The 26,982-nt window shown below is 36.5% G+C and overlaps 2 protein-coding genes across 3 annotated transcripts; both read right to left on the bottom strand.

Annotated features, from left to right (window-relative positions):
• On the bottom strand, positions 1-26,982 carry LOC104096879 (uncharacterized). Of its 2 annotated transcripts, XM_070191860.1 has the most exons (8): positions 26,749-26,982; positions 25,627-25,897; positions 25,454-25,550; positions 25,245-25,369; positions 17,054-17,189; positions 16,297-16,457; positions 15,683-16,224; positions 15,064-15,394 (listed from the first exon to the last, which is right to left on the bottom strand). In XM_070191860.1, the coding sequence occupies exons 1-4, from the start codon at positions 26,905-26,907 to the stop codon at positions 25,342-25,344; spliced, it is 555 nt and encodes a 184-aa protein (XP_070047961.1). In that variant the 5' UTR covers positions 26,908-26,982; the 3' UTR covers positions 15,064-15,394; positions 15,683-16,224; positions 16,297-16,457; positions 17,054-17,189; positions 25,245-25,341. The 2 variants fall into 2 exon arrangements, with proteins under 2 accessions (XP_033512216.1, XP_070047961.1); XM_033656325.2 differs by lacking the exons at positions 15,064-15,394; positions 15,683-16,224; positions 16,297-16,457 and adding an exon at positions 1-1,679.
• On the bottom strand, positions 2,385-4,522 carry LOC138903125 (uncharacterized). Its single transcript, XM_070191043.1, has 4 exons — positions 4,404-4,522; positions 4,036-4,249; positions 2,857-3,056; positions 2,385-2,595 (listed from the first exon to the last, which is right to left on the bottom strand). The coding sequence occupies exons 1-4, from the start codon at positions 4,520-4,522 to the stop codon at positions 2,385-2,387; spliced, it is 744 nt and encodes a 247-aa protein (XP_070047144.1).

Below are 26,982 nucleotides of genomic sequence, written 5' to 3'. Positions count from 1 at the left end.
TTTGCTTTCATTCTCAAAGTAAATTACGGAAAACTTCTTTGTAAACTACATTTGTTGCTTCATTTAAAATTTCTCCATCATCGTCATAAACTAAAATTTTTAATTCCTTTCTGTTTGAAACCCGTGATAGAGCAACATAAAGTTGCCCATGTGTGAAGACTGATTTCTTCAAATATAACACAACATGAGATAAAGATTGTCCTTGACTTTTGTTTATAGTCATGGCAAAAGATACAACTATTGAAAATTGCCTTCGTTGAAACTTAAAAGGTATTCTTCCATCAGATGGAGTCAATTATATTCTTGGAATGAACACCTTTTATCCAGCCATATTTCTCGATAAAACTTTTGCTTCGATAACCCGATTTTCAAGTCTAGTGATGATTAATCTTGTTCCGTTACATAACCCTGAAGATTGGTTTATATTTCTCAATAACATCACTGGGACACCCACTTTCAAAGTGACAACATGATTTAATATTTCAGAACACTTAATAGTGTTTAGGAATTCAGATATATGTATGTGTTCCAAACCTGTAAAAGCATCGTCTGACATGCAAATTGTATCGGAACTTAAAAATATTTTTGGTTGACTTTGGTTTAGTGAAACCATGTATTCGTTGATTGATTCAACCATGTTGAGAGTGGGAGCAAGAATTTCTCTTTGTTGTAGGTATGTTATATTACTGCAATGTCTTAAAAAATTTGGATATGTACTTTTCATAATTGCAAAAATTAGATCACCACAATTATTTATGATAAGATCATCACGGATATGAACATTTTCAATACCATCAACTAAATTTCCAATCATACTATCACCAATTGCTAAAATCCAATCAGAAAATTATCTTAGATCATTCAAATGTGAATCCACCTGATGTCCTTCCAACCTCATATTGTTTGCTAGCTTTAAGACATGACAGTGATTCCACAAATATGAATAATTAAGAGCAACATTAACAATATCTTGTCTCGTACCATTTGGAATGACAGGAAGCATTTATCTGAAGTCACCACCAAGAACAACTGTTTTTCTTCCAAATGGTCGATCCAAATTGGATGCATCTTTAAATCTAAGAATATCTCTTAGAGTTCTATCTAGAGCTTCAGAACAATATCTATGCATCATTGGTGCTTCATCCCAAATAATTAACTTTGTCTTGACAATCAATTTTGATAGAGAAATACCTATTTTATATTACATGTTGAATCTTCAGTTGCATTGAGTGGGATTGCAAATCTCGAATGAGCTGTTCGTCCTCCTGGTAACAAAAGAGATGCAATTCCGCTGGACGCAACTGTTAACACAATATCTCCTTTAGATCTTATGGCCGAAGATAAAGTCCTCTAAATAAATGTCTTCCCAGTTCCTCTATGACCATATAAGAAGAAGAATCCACCTTTGTCCTCATGCACTACTGTGATAATTCTATCATAAACTAACTTTTGCTCCACTGTCAATTTAACCAATAATTCTTCATGTTCCTTAGACAAACAACGCCTATTATAATGCAATTCATCACAAATGAGTCTATTGGTGTTGTCAACTTCCTCTTCATTGAAAACCGGTGTTGGCATAGTCGGAAAATCATGAAACGTTGTTCCGCAACCTTTTAATAAATTTTCCAACTTTTGTAGAGAACGATTCTTTAGTTCATCGTTTGTTAGCTCAACCTCTGAAATAACAAAAATATATAATTAAATAATTAATCATAAAATTATAAAGTTGTCATGAATCATATAAAGATAAGAGTAAAATAACTTTCTTCAGAAATTGTAAAAGCAAATTAATGTTACTTTACTACATTGGAAGGCTACATCGAGTATCTCTCCAAAAAAATATATAAATAATTAATCACTCATACTTTGCAAGCTTAAATCTAGCATCGTACAGTAGACTAAGATTTAATTTGTATATACCAATAATGCAAAAACTATTTTAACAAATATATAATTTTAAAATTTGAAATAGAAGGTCGAACTGTGTACTTGGATTATCCAATATTCTTCTTTCTTCATGTAGGATATCATCTGATAATAAAATCCATATTGCTTCCCAAACACATTCTGGTCGTGACATTGAATTTGATAATAGTAACATAGCAAATAACTGTCTAAGATATGATGGTATTCCCCAGTTACTTGCCTCCTTTATGACATTCACATATTCTTTGTCATCATCTAATAAATCCAGTGCTTAACATGCATCTCTAAAAGTTAGATGTTCGTGATTGTTGATTTTGCGTAAATCATTATAACACTTAGGTCCTTTAATGACATTCAACAACATTCGAAGGTAATATTGCTCTCCACTTCCAGTTGGTACAAAGAATATTCTCCCTATTGAAAATGCAGAATTTCTTCTTTTTTCCCACTTTTTTTTATTTTTTATTCCACACAAACTTAAGAGGAAATTCTGCATAAATTAATTCTCTTGCTTCTTCATATGTCTTATTTGCCTCAAACCAGCTTAAAAACTGTAATTCCTTTACACTTGGTCTATTGGCAACATCATCAATTGGATCATCATCAGAGAAAATAACTGTTTGTTCATTTGGTAGATGAAAGGAAAGTCTTTCTACCGAAGGTTCTCTATGGTGAATTGAAAATTTAAAAATTCTCCAAGCAGCTTCACATGGTGATATATATCGACAATCATAATACATTTTTATTTCATCAACAACCAATGAGTCTTCCTCATGCACACTTTGAGAAAAAGATGTTGTCACACGATCATGACCCTAATTAACGTATTTAAATAAGTACTTGATTGATCGAGATTGATTGCACCATTCAATATTTATATGTGCACTATACTTCAACGATAAAAATCTATTATGTGGCACCACATACCTGTTATCCAACTCAATACCTTCTTTCTGGATAGTTCTACCAGTGTCCCTTCTTTTATAAATAGGATATCCATCTTCATCTATTGTGGTATTTTCTACAAACTTCTTTGGAAAGTGTTTTGTACATCTACCATTACGCATGTAAGGAGACGATTTTCTAGTAGAGCCACACATGCCATGCATCATGAATTTCTTCACGGCCTTATAATAATACAGATCGACCAATTCATCTGGTATTTATGCTGAAATTATTTGATCTATGTCTCCAACATTTGGATATTTATTATGAAAAAAGAGCAATATGTGTGCATGATGCAACCCTCGCTTTTGAAATTCTATAGTATATATCACTGCAAAAAATAATAATTTATGATTGGGGTAAGTGATTTTAATTTATATGTAAAACAAAATGCCTTATTAAATCAGATTGTAAATGTGATAATAATTTATTATAAAACATGAATTCTATACCTGATTTAACTGCTCCAAAAATTTGTTTCTCTTTCAAATCCTTTATTAAACGATCCAATTTGATTTTGAACACCCTAGATAAAATGTATGGGCGATTTTCTGGTTGTAAGCCCCTACTCTTTACAAATATACTAATCTCAGGCCATTTTAGGTTGCAAGTAAATGTGATGAAAAGATCTGGATATCCAGCCTATTTGCAGATTGCCATAGCATCTTGATAATTTTGAATCATGTATCTTGCACCCCTCTGAAGCTGGATGAAAGAATTACTCTTTTACCTTGGGAAGAAGGATTTATCTCTCCAAGTAAAACTGCATCTTCTAATCCTTTATACATGTGAGCTCGCAATTGTTTTTAATAAGTTATGATATACTTCAACCTAGACGATTCAACCATTGTAAATGCATCAACTAAGAATTGTTGAAATAATCTTCTTGAGTTCACAATTGTTGGTACTTCACCATTCCTTTATGGAATTTTGTATGCGAAATATTCACGCATGCATGCTAACAAAATGCCTTCCTCCACTCGATTCGTCATTTCCATTTAAAGGAATATCTTCCCTATAACCATCTTCACCAAATGGAAACAATAAAGGATACTGAAGACCTAAATAGGCAGCATTCAACTCATTTATCCTTTGTAGATGTCCAATTGGGTTTCAACAATGATGTCCAGGTCACATCTAGATATCAAAATCTCCAACTACCAAAGCAGCTACCTCTGAAACCATTGATAAGTTGTATCTTCTTCCATCATAGTTCCGTTTCCCTATCAATCTGAGTCTATAATTGGAGTGAGTATCTTCTTGAAATTTGTCTCTGACCATTCTAAATGACTTTGTCAAAACATTCTGTTCATCAAGCATTTGTTTCAGATCTTGAACAATTTCAGCATGAAGTTGTTTTATGCTTTCACCACGACTGCATAAAAATAGGTTTTATAAAATTGATCTAAGTTTGTTTTTGTTAGATTATTCATGCATATATAAATTAAGAATAATTGAATACTAACCCTAGTGCATGAATTCTATTTTGAACTTCGTTTTCTGTGTCGTATATATATAATTGTGCAAACTTGGGGGTGGATCCTTCGGGAGGCAATAAACTCCCGATTTGATGATAGTTTTGTCCAGATAATTTGAATGTTCTTGGCCCCTTTGTTTCGTTGAGAGAAGCATCAACTTTTCCTCCCATTGATGTAAATGAAAACATTGAGTTATAACTTCTAATATTATCTCTGAAATGGTTACTTTTTGGACCTAGATAAAAATATTTGTTGGTGAATCATTATTTATTCATATATTGACGATATTATTTAAGTATGGTAAAAATAAATTTTCTTGTTACCTGATCCAAATAATAAGTATTTTAAAATTGTGGGAGGTTCTGTTGGCTTTGGTAGGTGTATCTTTCCATGATTACAACACAAAGAGAACTCTGGTTTTTTAACTTTGAGTTTCTTGTTGATTCTTTCTTAAGCACCACATTGTTCACATTCATATGTAGGATCGCCTATGTCCCAGTACTCTATGAATAAAAGAAGCAAATGTAAGATTAATGTCAAGGTGTTATGTTATGCTATGCCTACTTGTTGTATATACATATAGAAATAATAAATATCCATACCTTTATTGTCAATAATTGCATATCCAACATCAGGCTCTAAATAGTATAACATTAAAATCATATTAAATTAGCCATATAAATTGAAAAAGTGGACGCATGAATGAATCATTGTTTGTGTTAAGATAGACATACCTTCATACTCGTCTTCATCTTCAGTTGCATCATTATTTTCTGCGATTGTTTTCACGTATTATTACGTTAAGTATTTAATCAAACTGCCATTATTTTGAATATTAAAATAAATGTAGTTTATTTGTGTAATTTAATAGCTAAAACTTTTATTCATTAAAAACATACCTGGTACATCACCATCAATATTGACATCCTCAAGTTCTAATAATAAGTTATAATAAAAAGCCGTTAGTATATATAAACTATTCATGTTATATAAATAAATTTATTTATAATAAGAACTTTGCAATAGGGGTAGCTCATTTAAATCCGGTAGAAGATAATTTCTCGGCACATTTGAAGTTGACAAACCAAATTGCAAATGTTTCTCTGGAGGTAAATTTGGATATCGTGCCTGAGATTGAAACGATAAAGCGTGTCCACAACTCTTTAAAGGTGTATAATGTAATCGTGTGAAATTTTGACGATTTGTTATGTATGTTAAAGGTTGTGTTGCCTTTTCTTTTCCAAAAGCATCCCCTCTGATAGTAGCAGGACAAATAAAGTCTGTAAACCATAAAACATACAAATCAGCTAACTAAAAGAACTGGAAAAAATATCAGCAAGATGATGTTAAACCAACATTGGCTAATACAGCCATTCATGACACCCAGAAGGGAATGTAAAATTGCAGTAAATGAATGCCTAAAATCTATAATTGAATAACTTTGATTTAATAAACGTATCTACTAATTTTCTAGCCAAACCTTTCTCTCCACAAGTACATATCCACAAATTAAATTAAATGTCCTTGCAGTTGTAGGCTATATTTTCTCAATCATCTCATCAACTAATCTCCAGATTACCTTGAATTCCTAATACTCTGCAAAAATATTCATTATAAGATGGTACAGATTTGATGTATTCTGGTAATTTCATTGTTGACCAGACCATAAAATGAACTTGTATCCCAGCTTGGCACACCTATTTCTATTCCCGTTATTTATAGTTTTCATATTTAGAGCTTTCATCTTTTATGAACAGCTTTTACATCCCAAACACTAACGACAAAATGACGATTAGTTTGTTCAAAAGATCAAGAACCTTGTGCTGTTGCTAAGCGTAGTTGCTGCAAAGTCCAAATCAATGTATGTTTAAGAAACTTAAGGATTTAATCAGAAATTTTGGGTAGAATAAACAGGCAGGTACAAAGACAAATCAACTATTAGCACCAACGATTAATAATCCAAAGGCAGAACTTCAAGATTTCAAAATGATTCAGATATCATTACACACGCGTGAAGGCGTGTCACTTTTTTTTAGCCTGCAAAAAAAGAATTAGAATGTAGGGAACTCAATGCTTGTGCCATATTCTCCCCTTGGAAAAAAAGACATTTGATAAGATTTGAACCTGAGCTTTCGGCACAAATATAATTCTGATATAATCGCCTATTACTCGACTCGTCCACATTACATTAGATCACAGAAGATTATTCGCGCTTTTAGTTGCATTGTAAACATTGTATCATAAGATGTAACTTCAATAGGTTTCTAATCACTCTAGCTAAGTTTCTTTTGTATCTATATAATAGAAATGTCCTAATTAACATCGGCGAACCTCACGATTATTCCACTAAATTAAACTACCGCCTAATATTTTTTGTGTTTTCAGATTTTGAGATGAAAGAGATATTGTTGGACCAGAATCTTCTTCACACAACCTAAACTCCGAAGTGGGGAAGAAGGAAGCGATACAGTCGAAGACGAAGAAAGAGAAAGCACCAAGTAGTCTGTCGAATGATCTAGAAAATAAAAGATTATACCCTATCATACATGGGCCTATCAGACACAATACACATTTGGGCCAAACACACAAAACATAAATCAGCAGCCCAACACAAATAAAGAACTGGGCCTATTACTGCAGCCCAAATCCGGTCCATTTCAATATAGCATATTGGATATAGCTGAAAGATACTCAAACCTTCCAGAACTTTGTTATCCAAATGCAAGTTACAACTAGAGTTATGGGCAAATACATGTGATTATGGGCAAACATATAGGAATTAGGGACTTCTATTTAAATATAGTTGTAGTTGTCCTTTCTTGTCTTTCAAATACTTGTATAAACATACACATTGTACATAACATTAGTAATATCAAGAAGAAAGAATCATTCTAACTTTCTTCTAATTCCTACATCGTATCAGAGCAGTAGCTATCTGAAATCTTAATCTGTATTTTTTTCCAGTTACCATTTTTTTCTTTCTCTTTTCAAATGGCAACAAATTCCACAGATGACTCTTCTAATATTTCTGCAGCTCACACAGTCTCTCAACATACTGCTGTGCTTATCGATTCCTCTCATCCCTACTATCTTCATCCCTCTGACTCACCAGGCATGGTTCTTGTCAACTCACCTTTTGATGGAAAGGGATATGGAGGATGGCGTAGAGCCATAGTCATTGCACTCTCTGCCAAGAATAAACTTAGTTTTATCGAAGGAATTTATTTTGTACTTGATGCCTCTTCCACTGACTTCAAGCAGTGGAATCGTTGCAATGATATGGTTATATCATGGCTTTTGAACTCTCTGTCTAAGGACATAGCTAAAAGTGTCCTTTATTCTAAAACTGCAAATGACATTTGGAAAGAGCTTGAGGTCAGATTTGGACAATGCAACGGTGCTCAACTTTACCAGTTACAAAAGGAGTTGAGTGATCTAGTGCAAGGCACCTCTGATGTGGCAGGATATTATACAAAGGTAAAAAGGATTTGGGATGAGTTAGATAACTTGAATACTTGTGTGCACTGCACCTGTGAGTGTGATTGTGGAGGCAAGTCCAGAACTTTCAAATCCCTTCAAGATGGTAGGCTCATCCAATTTCTCATGGGGCTTAACGATGCCTACTCAGCTGTGAGGAGTAACATTCTGATGATTACTCCTCTTCCTAGTGTCAATCAACCCTACTCTCTTCTCATTAAAGATGAAAAGTAAAGGGAAATTCATGTTGCACAACATCCAGTCGAGACTATTTTCCTGGTACAAAATCAGCAAACCACTTTTCAGAAATATGCTTCTGGAGAAGGAAAGTTCAAAACAACTCTTGAAGGAAAGAAGCATAACCTGATATGTAACTATTGCAAGAAACCTGGACATTCCATTGACAAATGCTATAGAATCATTGGTTTTCCCTCAACTTTTAAGTTCACCAAATCCAAAAGGTATCAAGCAGGTCCTCACAGCAATGCAGTAATCATGAATGAAGAAAACACAACCCAATCAGTCAACATATTGGAGGGGCATACAGTAGACAAAGTCAACACTCAAGAGCAGCTAAATCAGATCTACCAACTTCTTCAACATGTGAAGGTTGGCCAACAGGGTGAGCACATTTCTGATGCAAATGCTAGTGCCAATTGTGCTGGTAAAACAATCACGGCTCCTAACCTATATTGTCTTTCCTGTTTCCCTTACATGAATTCTACCTCCTGGATAAAAGATTCAGGGGCTTCAGAATATATGACTTTTGAATATTCCATTTTATTCAATGTGAAATCTCTAACCAAATCTCTGTATGTTAATCTCCCAAATTCATACAAAGTTAAGGTCAGTCAAGTTGGTAGTATGCATGTTCTGCCAGATTTAACCCTACACAATGTGTTATATGTTCCAGATTTCAAATTTAATCTAATTTCAGTTCACAAACTCACTCAACAACTCATATGTTCCTTGCTTTTCTCCTCTTTTGGTACATTCTTGTAGGGCCCTTCACTGAAGAGGCCAGTGGTAATTGGTGAAGTGAAGGAAGGCCTATATCTACTTAATCCAGCTTCTCTAAGTTCTGGACTAGCTTATAGAAGTCTGTCAGTTTTTCAGTCTTATCCAGCTTGTAATAACCTTAGGAAAGATTTTGTCTCTCATTTAGTTTCTTGTTCTGCTAGAGTCAGTTCTAATGTAAGCCTATGGCACAAAAGGTTGGGGCATATGCCTCTATCTAGTATGCAAAATATATCCAGTTTTCAGTTTCCTTCTCTAACCAAGTTTAATGTTCTTTGTGATATATGTTCTCAAGCTAGGCAGACAAAATTACCTTTTCATTCAAGCAATATCAACACAAGTTTAATTTTTCATCTTATTCATGTTGATACCTAGGGACCCTACAAGGTACCAACTCATGATAATTATAGATACTTCTTGACCATAGTAGATGACTATAGTAGAGGAACTTGGACTTATCTTTTAAGAACAAAAAGCAATATTTTTCCAGTCTTGCAATCTTTCATAGCAATGGTGGAAAGGCAGTTTGCAAGAAAAGTTAAAATCATTCGTTCAGATAATGCTTTGGAATTAGGATCAGCATCCATTTTTTCAAAAAATTTCTCCTCTAATGGAATCCTTCATCAAACTTCTTGTGTTGCTACCCCACAACAAAATGGAGTAGTTGAACGAAAATACAAACATCTTCTAAAGGCAGGTAGGGCTCTATTATTTCAGTCTGCTCTCCCTACTATGTATTGGGGTGATTGTCTGTTAACTGCTACTTTTTTAATCAATAGATTTCCTTCTAGAGTGCTTAATTTCAAAACACCTTTTGAAGTCCTTTTTGGAAAACATCCATCTTATGATTTTTTGAAATATTTTGGTTGCCTATGTTATGTTTCTACTTTACCTCTTCACAGATCAAAACTTCAATCTAGATCAGTCAAATGTGCATTTCTAGGATATCCCTTTGGGAAGAAAGGATACAAACTATTAGATCTTCAATCTAGAACAATTCTCATTTCTAGAAATGTAATTTTTTATGAGAATATATTCCCTTTTTCTTCTCCTACACCTGAACCACCTATTTTCCCTAAAGAACTTTCTACTATATCCGACCAAACACACTCTTTCCTCCAAACTAATCACCCTTCTTCTTCAGAATTCAGTCTTAGTCCTACTCTCCCTCCTTTAATAGAATCACCTAGAACAGCTCCTACTTTATCTCCTATCTCCAAGATCACTTCCTCTCCATCTCCTATTCCCCTTCAACCTACACTAAGGAGATCCACTAGGGACCATAATCCACCATCTTATCTGGCAGATTATGTGTGCAATGTTGTGTACTTGACTGCTCTAACAGATTTGTGTTTTGCAGCACCAGTCTCACCTACTACTATACCTTTCATAGACCTTTCTCCTACAAATCAATCACTTCTCACCTCTATTTCTCACATCATTGAACCTACAAGCTTCTCCCAGGCAGCTTTACATCCATGTTGGCAGGATGCAATGGCTACAGAACTTCAAGCCTTGGAGGCCAACCAAACCTGGAAAATGGTTAAATTACCAAAAGAAAAGAGACCTTAACCATGTAAATAGGTCTATAAGGTTAAGTATAGATCTGATGGTAGTATTGAAAGGTTCAAGGCTCGACTAGTTATCCGAGGGGACATACAAAGGGAATGAATCGATTACAATGAGACTTTCAGTCCAGTAGTCAAAATGACCACTGTTAGACACATTTTAGCAGTCGCAGTCAAAATGAATTGGAAATTATTTCAATTAGATGTCAATAACGCTTTTCTTCATGGTGATCTATAGGAAGAGGTATACATGAGATTTCCACCATGAATAACTTCACCCTCCCCTAACCATGTTTGCAGACTAAAAAAGTCCTTATATGGACTTAAACATGCTTCACGTCAGTGGTACGCAAGACTTACTGGTGCCCTCAACTTCAAAGGCTATTCTCATTCTCTTAACGACTGTTCCTTATTTTTCAAAAAGTGAGTTCTAGAATTTCTATTGTTGCTGTTTATTTAGATGACATACTTCTAACAGGTGATGATCTTACAGAGCTTTCTAGTCTAAAAGCATTTCTCAATTCAGAATTCAAAGTTAAAGATCTTAGAGAGGCTAGTTATTTTCTCGGGATGGAAATATTACAAGAAAAATAGGGACTAATTATCAGTCAGAGGAAGTTCACCTTAGACCTTCTTTCTGAATTTGGTGTCCTTGATTCACGTCCAGCTTCATCTCCTTTAAACCCTAGTTGCAAGCTTCGTGCCGATGTTGGTGAGGCTCTGCATGATCCAACAATCTACAGGCGACTATTGGGTAAGCTCAATTTTTTAACCCATACTCGATTTGACATCTCATTCGCCGTTCAGCATCTGAGCCAATATATGCAAAGTCCGCGTCGACCTCATTTTGGTGCTGCCTTACGATGTCTTCGATATTTGCTATCTTCGTCGGTACTTGGGCTCTTTATGAATTCAGACCCCTCTTTTCAATTGCTCGCCTTTTGTGACTCAGATTGGGGGTCCTGTCCGGAGACACGCCGCTCAGTAAATGACTTTTACATCAACCTCGGAGGATCCCCTGTTTCATGAAAATCAAAGAAACAATCTTCACTCTCTCTATCTTCTGCAGAGGCTGAGTACCGATATATGAAGAAGGTTGTTGCAGAACTCACATGGCTTGTACGCCTTCTCACAGATCTCTCAGTTCCCCCCTCTTTTTCAGTTTCTCTTCATTCTAATAGCTAGGCGGCTATTCACATAGCAAAAAAAAAACAGTCTTCCTCGAACGGACGAAACATGTAGAAATTGATTGTCACTTCGTCCGTCAACAGTTCCTCGCCGGTTTGATATCTTTATCGTTTGTTCCTTCGACATCTCAGCTCGCAGATGTGTTTACTAAACCTCTTTCCGGATCTTTACACCGCTCAATCGTCTCCAAGTTGGGTGTGCTTTCTCACCCCTCCGACTTGGGGGGGGGGGGAGGTGTTGGACCAGAATCTTCTTCACACAACCTAAACTCCGAAGTGGGGAAGAAGGAGGCGATACAGTTGAAGACGAAGAAAGAGAAAGCACCAAGTGGTTTGTCGAATGATCTAGAAAATAAAAGATCATACCCTATCATACATGGACCGATCAGACACAACACACATTTGGGCCAAACACATAAAACATAAATCAGCAGGCCAACACAAATAAAGAACTGAGCCTATTACTGTAGCCCAAATCCGGTCCATTTCAATATAGCATATTGCATATAGCTGAAAGATACTCAAACCTTCCAGAACTTTGTTATCCAAATGCAAGTTACAACTAGAGTTATGGGCAAATATATGTGATTATGGGCAAACATATAGGAATTAGGGACTTCTAATTAAATATAGTTGTAGTTGTCCTTTCTTGTCTTTCAAATACTTGTATAAGCATACACATTGTACGGAACATTAGCAATATCAAGAAGAAAGAATCGTTCTAACTTTCTTCTAATTCCTACGGATATAGATCATTAATTAAAAAAATTGAACATAGTCAACAACTTTAAGTCACCACATCTTTGAAATTAGTAGTTCAGTTAAGTTAATTTAAACACCACAACATATATCACTTCTGCAACCTACATGACGATCAATTTGTTCAAAAGAGCAAGAAGTTTGCGCTGGTGCAAAGTCTAGTTGCTACATTCAAAGTCCAACTCAGAAAGGAACTCTACTGCTGAAGAATGACCCAAAGCAAGATGATCAAGGTAGCAGAAACTTAATTGGATGGTTTCTAATGAAAAATCCATATTGCAGCACAAAGCAATAATTCCAGTAGAACACCTAAAAATTTACTTAACTAATAACTTATGCAAGTGTACGGTGGACAATGACAGAGCTTTTGAGACATCCAATAGCCACGAAAATTTTAAAGAATTACGTGTGGCAATTAGCCCAAGGAAAATCAGAGAAAACAGAAGATGACTTAGGAAATAGGTAGTATTTGAAAGCAGTGAACAAAGAGTCTCTAAGCAGCAGTCAGGCAAATGTGCAAATAGTGGATAAAAGTTCATACCATTATTATCCGAACAATATTTCTGCCGTTTCTGCTTGCTTATGTTCATTCTATTTTTTCTTGCGAGTTTCTTCTCCTCTTCCATGTCAAATTGAGTAGAAACTGACTTAGGTGTGAGAAGTTGTAGAGCCGTCTGTTGAATGCAGTTGAGACGATACATGGCATATATTGCGCCTCATTTTCGCTTTAAATGGTGTATTTGTATTTCATCGTATTTTTTTTTAAGTAATTCTATATTTTAATATAAATCCCAGTCTTTTCTTTTTCTGGATACAATAATATTGAAGTTGGGTTTTGGTGTGTTTTAATGCTTTACAACAGAACGTAAATAGGATAAGATCTATCTACTGATTTTGAGGAGAAAGCAATAGTGTATTTAAAAAATTGTTTTCTTTTGCTTTATTTTGTGGTTTTTTCATTTTAAGACCCTTTTTTTCTTTACCTTATCTTTAATATGATGCCCGCGATATATGTGATGTAATACCATGAAATATTCCGTAATTCTGTAATGTGTGCGACTATATAATTCTATAATTTCAAATTCCCACATAAAAATCAAATGGATAAAAATTTGTCGGATGACGATTGTTGATTTTTTTAATTTCTCATCAATTATGAAATCATAATGGTTATGTAGCTTCGACCATATGAGAGACAAAAGTCGTCTGCATGGGTGAATATTTTAAAGGCAAAGCAGGTTGTGTTTTTGTCCTGTAAGAGTATTTTTGTAAAGTTTATGCATTATTTTATTTATCTTATATCTTAATACGACACTCGTGATATATATGTTGTAATAGCATAAGAATTTCCCTACCGTGTGCGACTATGTCATTTTAGAATAAGAATTTGTACTTGAAGATACATGTTTTATATCTTTAATATGATGGTTGTGATGATATATGTTTAGCTATGTAGCTTTAGCCATAGGAAAGACCAAAATCGTCTATATTGTTGCATCAATTAAAAGTGCCGAAGATTGTTATATTTGCCTTTCAGAGTACATTTGTAGCGTTTATATATGCATAATCTTTTCTTCCATATTTTTAATAATAATATATTGAAAAGATGTTCGAGATCATATGTCACCGTCTAATATCATAACACATTCCTTTGTGGGTTCGACTATATAATTTTAGATATGATAATGATCTGTAGCAAAGATTATTAACAAAGCAAACTCATAACAACACTCAAAATCAAGTCAAATTCCAACTTTCTCCTCTAAAAGTTTGTGGCTTCATGAATTCGCTTTAGAGGATTGATCTGATGAGTACATAGGTATCCAACCAACAGAGAAAGTAGGGAAGGAAATCAAATTAGTAAGACTGTAAGAGCAAAAATAAATAAGTAAAAATTTGATGGAAGAATGAGCAATTTAAAGATACAACATAATCATCTGTAGAAGAACCCTTTGAAAAAATGCAGCTCATAAGTCTGCAACAATATATTTTGTTAAACAGATGCATTTAAGCCCCAAATAAGTAGCCACCAAAGAACCAAGCTTTTCATGTCCCTGAACAACAGGCTATTCTTGTTCATTGATTGATCATGATCAGCAGGTGATAATGATTTCAGTAAATGCATACTTGCCCAGTGGAAGCTGTACAGATTGAATTTGACATATCAAAGTATTGAGTGGCCTCTCAAATCTCATCCAAAAGAAACGTTTGATAAGGAGTGGCCCCAAGCAGTCCCAGCTTTTCTGTTTCAGAAACATACCCTATGAAGAATCAAAGATTAAAATATACCTTGAACTTTAGGCCAAAAATAGAGTTTGTTCCAATGAAACACTATTAGACAATTTTCTGAAGAAAATTCATATGTTCCATACTTCCATGTATATACAATGAAACCGCTTTCTACGTATACCTGTCCAACTTCACCTGTGCATGTCCGACTTGTCCTACACCTGTCGAATTTTGTCACACTGGATAATAAATGACAGCTTCTCCATATGAAGGCAGCAGCAGTACAAATGTGGAGAAATGTTAACATTCCCACATCAATGCAGGTAATGAAAATTCAATTGAAATTAGCATGATCTACTACATTTTGATTCAATACTATTTATAGGCTGACATTTTAAAATCAGATAAAATGTTAATGTATAGAAAATAATATACGCAGCTGAATAGGAAAACTTTACTACCAGAAAGAACCATGAAAAGCTTCAAATATCTTGTCCATAAGTATTATATTTCCAAACTAAGTAAAACGGAAAAGTGAAATAGCAGAAATAACTTGAAATGATTCAAATACATTGTTCATAACTAATAAAACTACTAATAAGACTAATCAGACAGTTCTTGGTTTCTCCAAAGTGTTACATTTGCAAACACCTTATGCTGTTTTCTTCTTCTTAAATACTCTCTTGATTTTATTTCCTGACAACTGTGTATTCGGATCTTCCTCAACCACTGTTGCGGCGTTAGTTAAACTTATCTTGGCAGGTGTATTTGCAATATCGATTAAATCGTTCTCTTCAGTGGAATCCTGCATATATAAAATACAAAAAATTGTGAAAATAAGTAGTGAACTTATAGTTCCTATAGCTTTATTAATTTATACCCTGCAAAAAATTTATTTAGAAGAATCAATAATCTAAACAAATATTAATAGTCAGTTTGTAGCTTCCTATAGAATAAACAAAGTGAACATTCACAACTTTTAAAGTTATAAAAAAAATTTCCATATCTGAAAGTTTATTCAGAAACATATCCTTCCAGATATATAAGTTGGTGTCATCTTAAAGGACAAATTAAAAGTTAGCGATGTATTTACCTCGCATTCTTTCTCTCCATCTAAGACTTGATTATTATTGAAGTCAAGGTCCTATGAAAAATTAATAAATAAATGAGTTTGAAATTATAATACAAATTATGCAATTTAAAAGAAATTCGCAATTTAAATATGTTATGAAGTTTGTGAGCGAATATGACATATAGTTAAGTCATCTGAAGGCGGATCATGACTATATTTCTTTATCAATCGCTCCTCATCCGTAAGCTTAACAACACTATAAACTTCCTATTGCAATTGAATGTTCGAGCTCTTGATAATAACCTTAAACATGAATTTTCTTTGAAGAATATTGTTCAGCTCTACTGGATAGGAATACTTATCAAAAACGCCAATATTCTAGAATGAAATTTTGCGTTGGAATTTTTCAAATAATAAATATGAATTTAATTAGTTGATATAACTCAAGAAATCCTTTCTTCAATTCTTATGCAGACTTGCCTATGAGAAACATGGATTCGCGGTCCCAGAGCAATAGGGAAACAGATCCAGTACTATCCATTACCCTAACATGAAGCTTGTACCTAAATGCATATTTGATTTGAGATATAAATGTACGTTTTGATGGAATAAGGAAATAGAGTTGCTGCTTTTACTTAATAACTGCTGAGTAATCTTCATTTTTACATTTGTTTGGGCATTGATAAATGTTTCCCAGTTTATCCACTTTCTTTTGACACTTCTTGCAGCTGACATACGACCATCCTTTTTCAAGTTCTAAATTTTCAATACTTGCGACAATCCATCAGGGACCTTCCTGTTTAATAAAATGATAAAAACTTTAGATAGTGAAAGTTTATGGTTGTCATCCATTAGTAACCAAAATGTAATCCGAGAGCCGAACATACAAAGTATGATTTGTGGTAAAACATATCTTACATACAACTTCCTTATTACAGAGATTAAAGATAGGTCAATTTGCATGACTATAAGATTTCGTGTTTAAAGATAGTGTTATGTTAGTAAAATATTAGTTAGCTCAACTTTAGGAGGAACTTATGTAAAAAAAGGCGAAGTTTGCAGTAGATTATTGATATGATAGGAGTTTTTATTATATTTCCCTTTTGTGCATTCCGATAAGCAAAGAAAAAGCATCAGGCCCCGACGATTTCAGTGAATAAACAGAGCTGTCATGTCCTCCATCCAATATTAATACCAAATTACATTAGTGAAACTCTACATATTTATGCAAATGGAGTAAATGTCATATAAAAAGTTATCATATTCTAAATGCTCAATCACATTTTAATGCCATAAAATAGGAGAACCAAAGGCTGAAATATGAGAAGAAAACAAATAGAAAAGATGGTCTTTCGAAATTTCGAAGAAAGAAGATAAAAATAGTTAACTCACTTGCATGGACTCCACTAATTGGCCAACTGTTTTAACTTCAACAATGCCCTTCTCTAACTCATCCGAGACAGAGTAACTTTGTTGAGAGATGGTTTGAGTCAGTATCTCAGAGTAACTATCCCGAACAGAAAGTAATCTATATTTATAAATGAGTAAAATATTTAGAACTATAATTGGAAAAATAGATTTGAGTGTAGATACAGGGAAAAAAATATTAAACCGTGTTTTAAACTCGTCAGATTGAGAAAAAGTAGGATTAATCCACAACTTTGATGCATTCCAAGTTGTATACGGTCAAAACCGGTTTCGACCTTCGAATCATTGGTCAAGATTGGAACATAATAGACCGAAAGTCATCTTCATAATATCGAGTATGAGATCTGAAGCCAGGTTACAGAGCTCAAATTTCTGGGACCGATCAAATATCGAGCTCGAAGTCATTACCGAGCTTGAATCCAAATCGAACTATGATGCGAAGCGGCTTTATCGAGCTTGAGAGCCAGAGACCAATCAATATCGAACCTAAGTCAATATCGGGCCCCGAGTCAATATCGAGCTCTAAATCTGGAAACCAACCAAAACCAAGTCCGATCAAGATCGAGCCAAGGGACAAGAGTCGTTACAGCCGCACTAAGGGAGATAATCTCGACAGGAATTAGGGAAAAACTAATCTATCATAGGTTCCCCACTATGTATTTTTAATTATATCCAAAGTAGGATCCATCCACTATAAGAGGGATGACTATTAGTTCTGTAAGGGATCTAACATTAAGGCATTGATACACTCTCATATTCAGATATTACTATTCACAGAGAAATACAATAGATATTATCCTCTTGTGAGCTTTATACATTGATTCATCTTGCTAGTTCATAAAATCGCTTTCTAATTCATTATTGGTTCGTATTTCATTATTTACAAGTCAATATTCGATATACTTCTACTTACTTTTCTGATTTGTGCCAAGTTATACCACGTATCCTTAGAACTACGTATAAATTCAACTCTATCCGTTTTTCAGATAAATAGTTTGGCACCCACCGTGGAGCTAAGGATAACAGTGGTTATTTGGTACGAATCTTTGCATAACACACCATTTTACACTTGCTCTTGGAAGTATCTTTGATTTCAGGTTGAAAAATGACGAGTCCTCAATTAATGGCCCTACCTATCGATAACGAAGTTGGCCTTCAAAATGAGAACAATGACTTAACCCCCGGGGGTGGAAGGCCATTCGTCGATCCCATTGGAGCTAGGGTCGAAGAGCCAATTGACGTTAATTCACATGCGGCCATAAAGGCGAACTAACATTCCGACCCTGAAAATAGCATTCATAGCAGAACTCGGTCTGCAGCTCGAAATACCCAAAACACTGAGGAAAACGAAATCAGCTTGCGTATGATTTTTGAGATGTTATAAGCTAAACAAGTAGAAATAGCCCAATTGTAGAGCCATACCCAGACACCGACCAGAGTCAGGAGACCAGTCCACCCCAAGAAGTCACCCACAAAACGGGACCAGCTATAGTAAGGTCAAATGAGCAAGAATCGGGGACTAATGCCGAAATTGTTAAGATGCTCGAAGAACTGACAAAATGAATAGAGTCAGGAGAAAGGAGGATCGAGGCAAACGACAAAAAAATAGAAACGTATGACTCCAGGGTTGATCAGATCTCGGGGGCACCACCGATATTGAAGGGCTTAGATTCCAAAAAAAATCATACAAAAGCCTTTCCCCCCGAGCGCGGCTCCTAAACCGATCCCAAAGAAGTTTTTCATGCCCAAGATTCCTAAATATAATGGAACGACCGATCCCAACGAACATGTCACCTCTTACACATGTGCCATCAAAGGGAACGATCTAGAGGACAATGCGATCAAATCTGTATTATTGAAAACATTTGGTGAAACCCTGTCAAAGGGAGGAATGATATGGTATCATAATTTACCGTCTAACTCTATTGATTCTTTTGCTGGCTTGCAGATTATTTTGTAAAAACACATGTTGGGGCCATAAAGGTCGAAACCAAGAAGTCGGACCTATTCAAGGTAAGACAAAAGGATAACGAGATGCTAAGAGAATTCGTATCCCGTTTTCAAATAGAACGAATGGATCTACCACCAGTCACAGACGATTGGGCTGCTCAAGTTATCTCTCAAGGTCTAAACGAACAAAGCTCGATGGCTTCACGGAGGCTGAAGCATAACCTGATTGAGTACCCAGCTATTACTTGGGCCGATGTGCACAATCGGTATCAATCCAAAATAAGAGTCGAAGACGACCAGTTGGGTTCTGGGTCCGTTATTAAAAGGGATACCAACCGAGAACAAAGGCCGATCAGAGACCGATACCGATCGTATAGTGGAAATCCTACAAGCTCGACGTGATAAACGGCAATCAACTACCAAGCAATTGGAACGTATCACACCTAAAATGATACTACTGCGAAGGTACGATCCTCCCCTATTCAATTATATTTCGAAACTAACCCTTGCAGGTGTTCGACCAAAAACAAGGATGGATTATTTAACTCGAAGCCTTTAGGCCAGAAAGCACGCATTGCACTCTTTTTCCCTTAGATCGATTTTTGTCCCAAATGGGTTTTTCGGCAAGGTTTTTTAATGAGGCAACCATTGATCGTGCTAACTTGTAACAATTCAACGGTATATGAGGCCTCCTTACAATCAACCTCGAATATATCAACGATGATTATCAAGTTCGGTGCAAAGGAAGTTACTTCGTTACTTCATGGCAACAGGGTCTTGACCGGAAAAATTGTAAGGGCCAAATGGTCAAACGAGCCATGCCCATGTAGTTGGCCCGAGCCCTGGCACAAAACATAAAAACATGTTTAAAGACTTACAAAGAAAAATTTCTTCTTTACCAATATCTTATATCCCAGAAATATTCCTCTATTTCGAGATCTATTATGCAAACAGGCTTAAGGGCTACCCCGATTCGAGTTCGAGCAACCATTCTCACTAGGGGACTATCTACTAAGCCTACGGGCTACATTACTTCGAGTTCGAGCAATCACTCACTCGACTACTAAGCCTACGGGCTACATTACTTCGAGGTCGAGTAAACACTCACTCGACTACTAAGCCTACGGGCTACATTACTTCGAGTTCGAGTAAACACTCACTCGACTACTAAGCCTACGGGCTACATTACTTCGAGTTCGAGCAAGCACTCACTCGACTACTAAGCCTACGGGCTACATTACTTCGAGTTAGAGTAATCACTCACTCGACTATTAAAGCCTACGGGCTACGTTACTTCGAGTTCGAGAAAACACCCACTCAACTACTAAACCTAAGGGCTAATCTTATTTCGAGTTCGAGTAATTACTCACTCGACTACTAAGCCTACGGACTACATTACTTCGAGTTCGAGCAAGCACTCACTCGACTACTAAGCCTAAGGGATAATCTTATTTCGAGTTCGAGCAATCACTCACTCGACTACTAAGCCTACGTGCTATATTACTTCGAGTTCGAGCAAGCACTCACTCGACTACTAAGCCTACGAGCTATATTACTTCGAGTTCGAGCAATCACTCACCCGACTATTAAAGCCTATGGGCTACGTTACTTTGAGTTCGAGCAAACACTCACTCGACTACTAAGCCTAAGGGCTAATCTTATTTGGAGTTCGAGCAATCACTCACTTAACTACTAATGCTAAGGTCTAATCTTATTTCGAGTTCGAGCAATCACTCACTCGACCATAAAGCCTAAAGGCTACTCTTACTTCGAGTTCGAGCAAGCACTCACTCGACTACTAAGCCTAAGGGCTACTCTTACTTCGAGTTCGAGCAAGCACTCACTCGACTACTAAGCCTAAGGGCTACTCTTACTTCGAGTTCGAGCAAACACTCACTCGACCAATAAAGCCTAAAGGCTACTCTTACTTCGAGTTCGAGCAAACACTCACTCGACAACTAAGCCTACAGGCTACATTACTTCGAGTTCGAGCGACTATTAACGCCTAAGGGCTACTCTTACTTCGAGTTCGAGCAAACACTCATTCGACTACTAAGCCTAAGGGCTACTCTTTCTTCGAGTTCGAGCAAACACTCACTCGACCATAAAAGCCTACGGGCTACATTACTTCGAGTTCGAGCAAACACTCACTCGACTAGTGAACCTAAAGTCTACTTTTTCAAGAAACCAAATAGACTCGACTATTAAGCGTAAGGGCTACTTTTTATTTCAAGTTCGAACAAACGCTCACTCGGTTATAAAGGCTACAAGGTCCGACTTCGATCAAATTGCCTAAGGCCTTGAACTTATGAAAACTTTCATAAGGCATGAATGAAACAAAATCTTCACAAGGCAGAGAATAAAGCAGAGACAAGTCGGGAAAGGAAAAGATCTTTTTATATATATAAGAGTATTTACAACGTCTAATCAGGACCCTACACAAAAAATCAAAATGGAAAAAACCCTAAGTTTCCTGGTTATCTCCGGGGGCAGTCTCTTCTCCATCGGGATCCTCCCCGCTCTCAGACCCACTCTTGCTCCCATCATCATTATCATCATCATCGGAAGCCAAGTCTACGGCATCGGCTTCAAGCTCTTTAGCCTTTTTTATCTCTTCGGTAAAATCAAAACCTCGAGCATGGATCTCCTCGAGGGTTTCCCTCCGAGATTGGCATTTGGCGAGTTCAGAACCCAATATGCTCGAGTTTGAGCGGTCTCAGCTGCCTTTTTTGCTTTTACTTGAGCGGCTTCAATATCGGCCCGATAGACGGCCACGAATGCATCCGCCTTGGCCTTTGCTTTTTTCGGCTTTAGATTTGGCCTTGGCAAGTTCGGAAGCCAACCGAGCCTCGAGCTACTCTATTTTTCTTGCTTGAACCGAGCTCTTCTCCTTCATGCCTTGAAGTTGACTTTCGGCCGATGATAATTGGGCTTGAGCAGTCTTTTTTTCTGCAGCGAGGCGGTCCATGCCTTTTCTCCACCCTAAGGTCTCTGCCCTTATCGTATCAACCTCCTCGCGAAGCAGCCCGATCACCTCAAGCTTCTGCTGCAGCTGTGAGATCAAAAAATTAGCCACCGTTCCCCAATCGAGCCCATGAGTTTTCAAGATTATCATTACCTACTCGGTCAGGTCGGTCTGATCTTGGTATGCCTTGGCCAACTCGGCTCGAAGATCTTTGATCTCTTCCTCTCTCTATCCATTAAGAAGTTTGAGGGCATTTCTCTCCTCCAAAAGCACTCGGAAGTCAGACTCACGTCGGCTCAACTCTGCCCAAGATTTGGAAAACTCCTCTTGATGAAGAGCTAAAGCCTATATGAAAAAAAGAAAAAGTTAGGCAGAAAATGGAAAAATAAGACATCAACAAAGGAAATCGAGACTTACCCGATTCAGGGCTCGTTGAACCTCGAAGAAAAGACTCGACGCGTCACTCAAGCCGGCAGCATCCTCGATACCGGTAAATAAATCACGAAAGGGGTCCTCACCCTCAGGGGCCCCGACTACCTCGAGGGTCCCCAAAGCTCGGGCTTCCCGAATTGCCCCTTCGGAAAAAGCGGGGAGAGTAGGCGAGTCTACGATTACTATTGCCCCAAGCGAGTCGCTTAGGGCGTTCTCCTTAGTTCGAAGAGCTTCAGGGTCAGCCCCTTCTGATATACCCACCGATTGATGACTTCGGTGGGAGACATCCTCAATCTCCAACGACTCGGAGACTTTGTCAGAGTCCTTCTCCGATATCCCCTCAGTTCGAGATGGAGCCTCATCAACCGCCATCGACCCAGCTGCCTTTGGGGCGTCGATGGTTTTCTTCACTCAGGCCACCAGTATGGACCCGTCGTTTTCTTCTTCTTCTTCTTCTTCTTCGTCTTCATCCCTTAGACGTCCAATAGATTCTTCGGTCAAAGGGATGATGTTCTTCCTCGGCTTATGAGCCGTCCTCGTCTTAAGCTTTGGATCTTCGATAGTAGAGGCCATTTTTCTCTTGTTATCCTTCACCGGTTTCGGAACCGGGGCTGAAGTCTCTTCCTCGCCAGACGAAGGCCTCATGACTGCATCTTTGCCCAGGCCTACACATAAGAAAACTGGTTAAGTATAGGAAAGACGTTTTGTTCGAATCATCGAAGACATGGGAAAGAGGCTTACCATGATTTTTAGCCTCCCATCGGCCCTTTGATAAGTCGCTCCACAAGCGCTCAACATATGTGGAGGTCGAAGCCATAGCACCGGGAAACACGTAACCGCTACATCACGGAAAAGGATATCGGTGAGAAAGAAACAAATGAGCAAAACAATAGGAGCTAACAGTAGAAATTATACTTACGCTTCATGTTCCATTCCTCGGGAAACGGCATCTTATCGGCTGGAATTAAGTCAGAAGTCTTCACTCAAATGAACCTACCCATCCAGCCTCGATCCTTATCCTCGTCAATGCTTGAGAATAGCACTTTGGTTGCCCGGCGCTCGAATTTTATTAACCTACCTCGATAGAGGCAGGGGGTTGTACAATCTAATGAGGTGGTCGAGGGTGAAATACATCCCCTCGGCCTTGTTCCCTAAGAAGCGGATCAGAATAACAATCCGCCAAAAAGAAGGATGGATTTGGCCTAGGGTTACTTGATATTGGCGGCAAAAATCAATGACAACAGGGCCGAAAGGGCCCAACGTTAAAGGGTAAGTATAAACACTTAAAAAACCTTTCACATGGGTAGTAATATCTTCTTCGGGAGCCGGGATTATCACTTCTTTGTTCTCCCAGTTGCAATCTTTCCTTAACTGTTTAAGATGGCCCTCGGTTATCGAGCACATATACCTCGATACTGGCTTGCATCGTTCGAAGACCGGCGAAGCTTTGTCGATCTTAAAGTCGGAGGTAAGAACATACACCCCGGGAACACACTCCTCAGGTCGTGGCTCCACCAGTGTTTTGACGCTGGCGGGCCGCGAAGAAGAAGCTTTTTCTTTTTTAGGATCGGTTTTTGACGTTTTCGCCATTGGGATTTGAAGATTGAAGATAGAGGAAGATGACAAGATTTGGTGTTCTAAAAGAGGGATTTTGCAGTAAAAATCACAAATTTACAGATGAAGAACTCAGAAGATGCGAAAGGGAACTTAGAAGGTTTGGAGATGTAAAAGTAAAAAGTTATAAAAAGAGGGGCTATTTATAAGGTTGGCAATGACGGTTCAATGTCAACAATGGCCGACCATCGTCTGATACATATTTAATGTCTTGGTAAACTGAACCGACGGGACATCTATCACGTACATCATGGTCAGGCTCGATGCAAATGTCAGCCTGTATCAAGTCATACCATTGGAAAATCGTGTCGTTTCTCGCCATATTCTTCTCGAGAAACGAGGGGACTATATGTATATGGTCAAAACCGGTTTCGACCTTCGTATGATTGGTCAAAATTGGAACATAATAAATCGAAGGTCATCTTCATAATATCGAGCATGAGATCTGAAGCCAGGTTACCGAGCTCAAATTTTTGGGACCGATCAAATACCGAGCTCGAAGTCATTACCGAGCTCGAATCCAAATCGAACTATGATGTGAAGCGGCGTTATCGAGCTTGAGAGCCAGAGACCGATCAATACCGATCACAAGTCAATATCAGGCCCCGAGTCAATAGCGAGCTCTAAATCTAGAAACCAACCAAAACCAAGTCCGGTCAAGATCGAGCCAAGGGACAAGAGCCGTTACAGCCGCACTAAGGGAGAGAATCTTTGTAGGAATTAGGGAAAAGTTAATCTATCATAGGTTCCCCACTATATATTTTTAATTATATCCAAAGTAGGATCCCTCCACTATAAGAGGGATGGCTATTATTTCTGTAAGGGATCTAACATTAAGACATTGATACACTCTCATATTCAGATATTACTATTCACAGAGAAATACAGTAGAGATTATCCTCTTGTGAGCTTTATATATTGATTCATCTTGCTAGTTCATAAAATCGTTTTCTAATTCAATATTGGTTCGTATTTCATTCTTTACAAGTCAATATTCGATATACTTCTACTTACTTTTCTGATTTGTGCCAAGTTATACCATGTATCCTTAGAACTACGTATAAATTCAACTTTATCTTTTTTCGGGTAAACATAAGTATTGCGTATAGAATATGAATCTGCAAAACAAAGTACGTGTAAGATGTAATGAATAACTTTCACAAAGTAATGTCAAATTGAATAATTATATTTTACTTTGAAATTTATGGGCTTTTATGAGCTGCATAACAACAACAATAGGCTGGTTGTTAGAACTTAGCAGGTGAGGTATAACTTGATTAACAAATTCGCCCTAGAATGTAGCAGATAACTTGTTCCTCCTGCCAAATAGAAATAGTATATAATTTTTAGCATATGTAATTATCAAATCTATCCTTAATCTGTGGATGACTGTTTATTCTTACTCATCATCTTCTAGTTCGATATCCATAAACTTCCTAGAAATTCCACCTTGTTTGTGCTTGTGCACCTTACTAAAACCGACAATTTCTGCGATCACATCTAAAGAAAAAGAAGATGTTAAAATAAATAGCATTAAAGTTAATAATTAGAATATTAAGGTAAAAGTTATTATTACCGAATAATTCACTCTCGTTCACATCAACCTTATTTATCAATTGATGATATGGTCGCAGATCAAAGATATTCATTAGAAAAAGTGGATCAATTGTTTCGGCCATTGTTGTCCGCTGAGTAAATGTCAGCCTCAACCTATGTTTTGTGGTGTTGGACCTCTCTTTGTTTTGGCAAACAATAAAGTTTGCCATAAGATATAATCCAAGCTCATTAATTTGTGTTTTGAAAAGATGTAAAACTGACTTGCCAATAGAAGCATGTATCCGATCGCCCTACAAAGAAATTACATTAAATAACAGAGATTACAAATTTTATAGTAATACTAATTTATATTAATACTACTTTTCAACAGTAGAGTTGAACAAATTAATAAATCGAAGAAATAGAGCAAAAACTCCAGATTTGCAACTTAGTTGAAAAGTAGTCTAATGTTTTTGCTAATTCCAAAAACCTTTTGTCCCCTCTTTATATTTCTGCGACTGTTTTGAGGACGATACATTTGTTCACTATTTCCTTAAAACTGGGTTGCATTTCAAATACTACTTTTCAAATTCATATTTGCAGCTAAAGAAGTAGAGAACAAAAGGAATTAGTTTCTACTTTTCATAAAATATTTGAACAAATTTATATTAATACTACTTTTCAACTGTAAACTTGAACAAATTAATATGTCAAAGAAATAGAGCAACAACTCCAGATTTGCAACTTAATCACATTAAAAAACAGGGAAGGTAGAACGAATTAGTAAGTAAAAGAAATAGAGCAACTATTCCAGATTGCAACTTAATTTATACTAATACTACTTTTCAATAGTAGAAATAGAGCAACTTAAAAAGCAGAGAACAAAAGGAATTAGTTTCAACTTTTCAACAATATATTTAAACAAATTTGTAAGTCAAAGATACAGAAAAATAAATTAAGATTTGCAAGTCCAGAAACATAGAGCAAAACTAATTAGCAATTTGCAACTTAAGAAGCAGAGAACAAAAGGAATCAGTTTCTACTTTTCAACAATATATTTGAACGAATTTGTAAGTCAAAGATACGAACAATACATTTAGATTTGCAAGTTCAGTAACAGAGAGCAAAACGAATTAGCAAGGCAATAACATATTTAAAATACCTTTTCATCTTGTAGAACCAATTCAATCGAAAATGTAGTGACTGAATTAAAAATATCTGGTACTTCCCACGGACGGACAACCCGAACTTTCAACTTCCATTGCATCTTCGAAATTGTTATATCCTTGATGAAATCAATGTGAGTAGCCATCTTTTGCATAAGCAGTAAGTTTTTTTGAAATCTTGATAGCAATAGGAAGATTAGAATTGAAGTACCGTGTATTAGTGGAAGAAA

Source organism: Nicotiana tomentosiformis, chromosome 12 (assembly GCF_000390325.3).
Source record: "Nicotiana tomentosiformis chromosome 12, ASM39032v3, whole genome shotgun sequence".
NCBI classification, from domain to species: domain Eukaryota; kingdom Viridiplantae; phylum Streptophyta; class Magnoliopsida; order Solanales; family Solanaceae; genus Nicotiana; species Nicotiana tomentosiformis.
This window is presented reverse-complemented; position numbering and strand designations above follow the sequence as displayed.

Excerpts from the sequence above, each read along its gene's own strand:
- LOC138903125 (XM_070191043.1), bottom strand. The coding sequence starts at position 4,522 with ATGGGAGGAAAAGTTGATGCTTCTCTCAACGAAACAAAGGGGCCAAGA. Across the intron at positions 3,057-4,035 it reads TTTCAGAGGTAGCTGCTTTG|GCCGTGAAGAAATTCATGAT; the intron begins GTAGTTGGAGAT and ends TATTATTATAAG. Across the intron at positions 2,596-2,856 it reads GGTATTGAGTTGGATAACAG|AGAACCTTCGGTAGAAAGAC; the intron begins GTATGTGGTGCC and ends AATTCACCATAG.
- LOC104096879 (XM_033656325.2), bottom strand. The coding sequence starts at position 26,907 with ATGCAAAAGATGGCTACTCACATTGATTTCATCAAGGATATAACAATT. Across the intron at positions 25,551-25,626 it reads GAACGAGAGTGAATTATTCG|ATGTGATCGCAGAAATTGTC; the intron begins GTAATAATAACT and ends CTTTTTCTTTAG. Across the intron at positions 25,370-25,453 it reads ATCGAACTAGAAGATGATGA|GAGGAACAAGTTATCTGCTA; the intron begins GTAAGAATAAAC and ends TCTATTTGGCAG.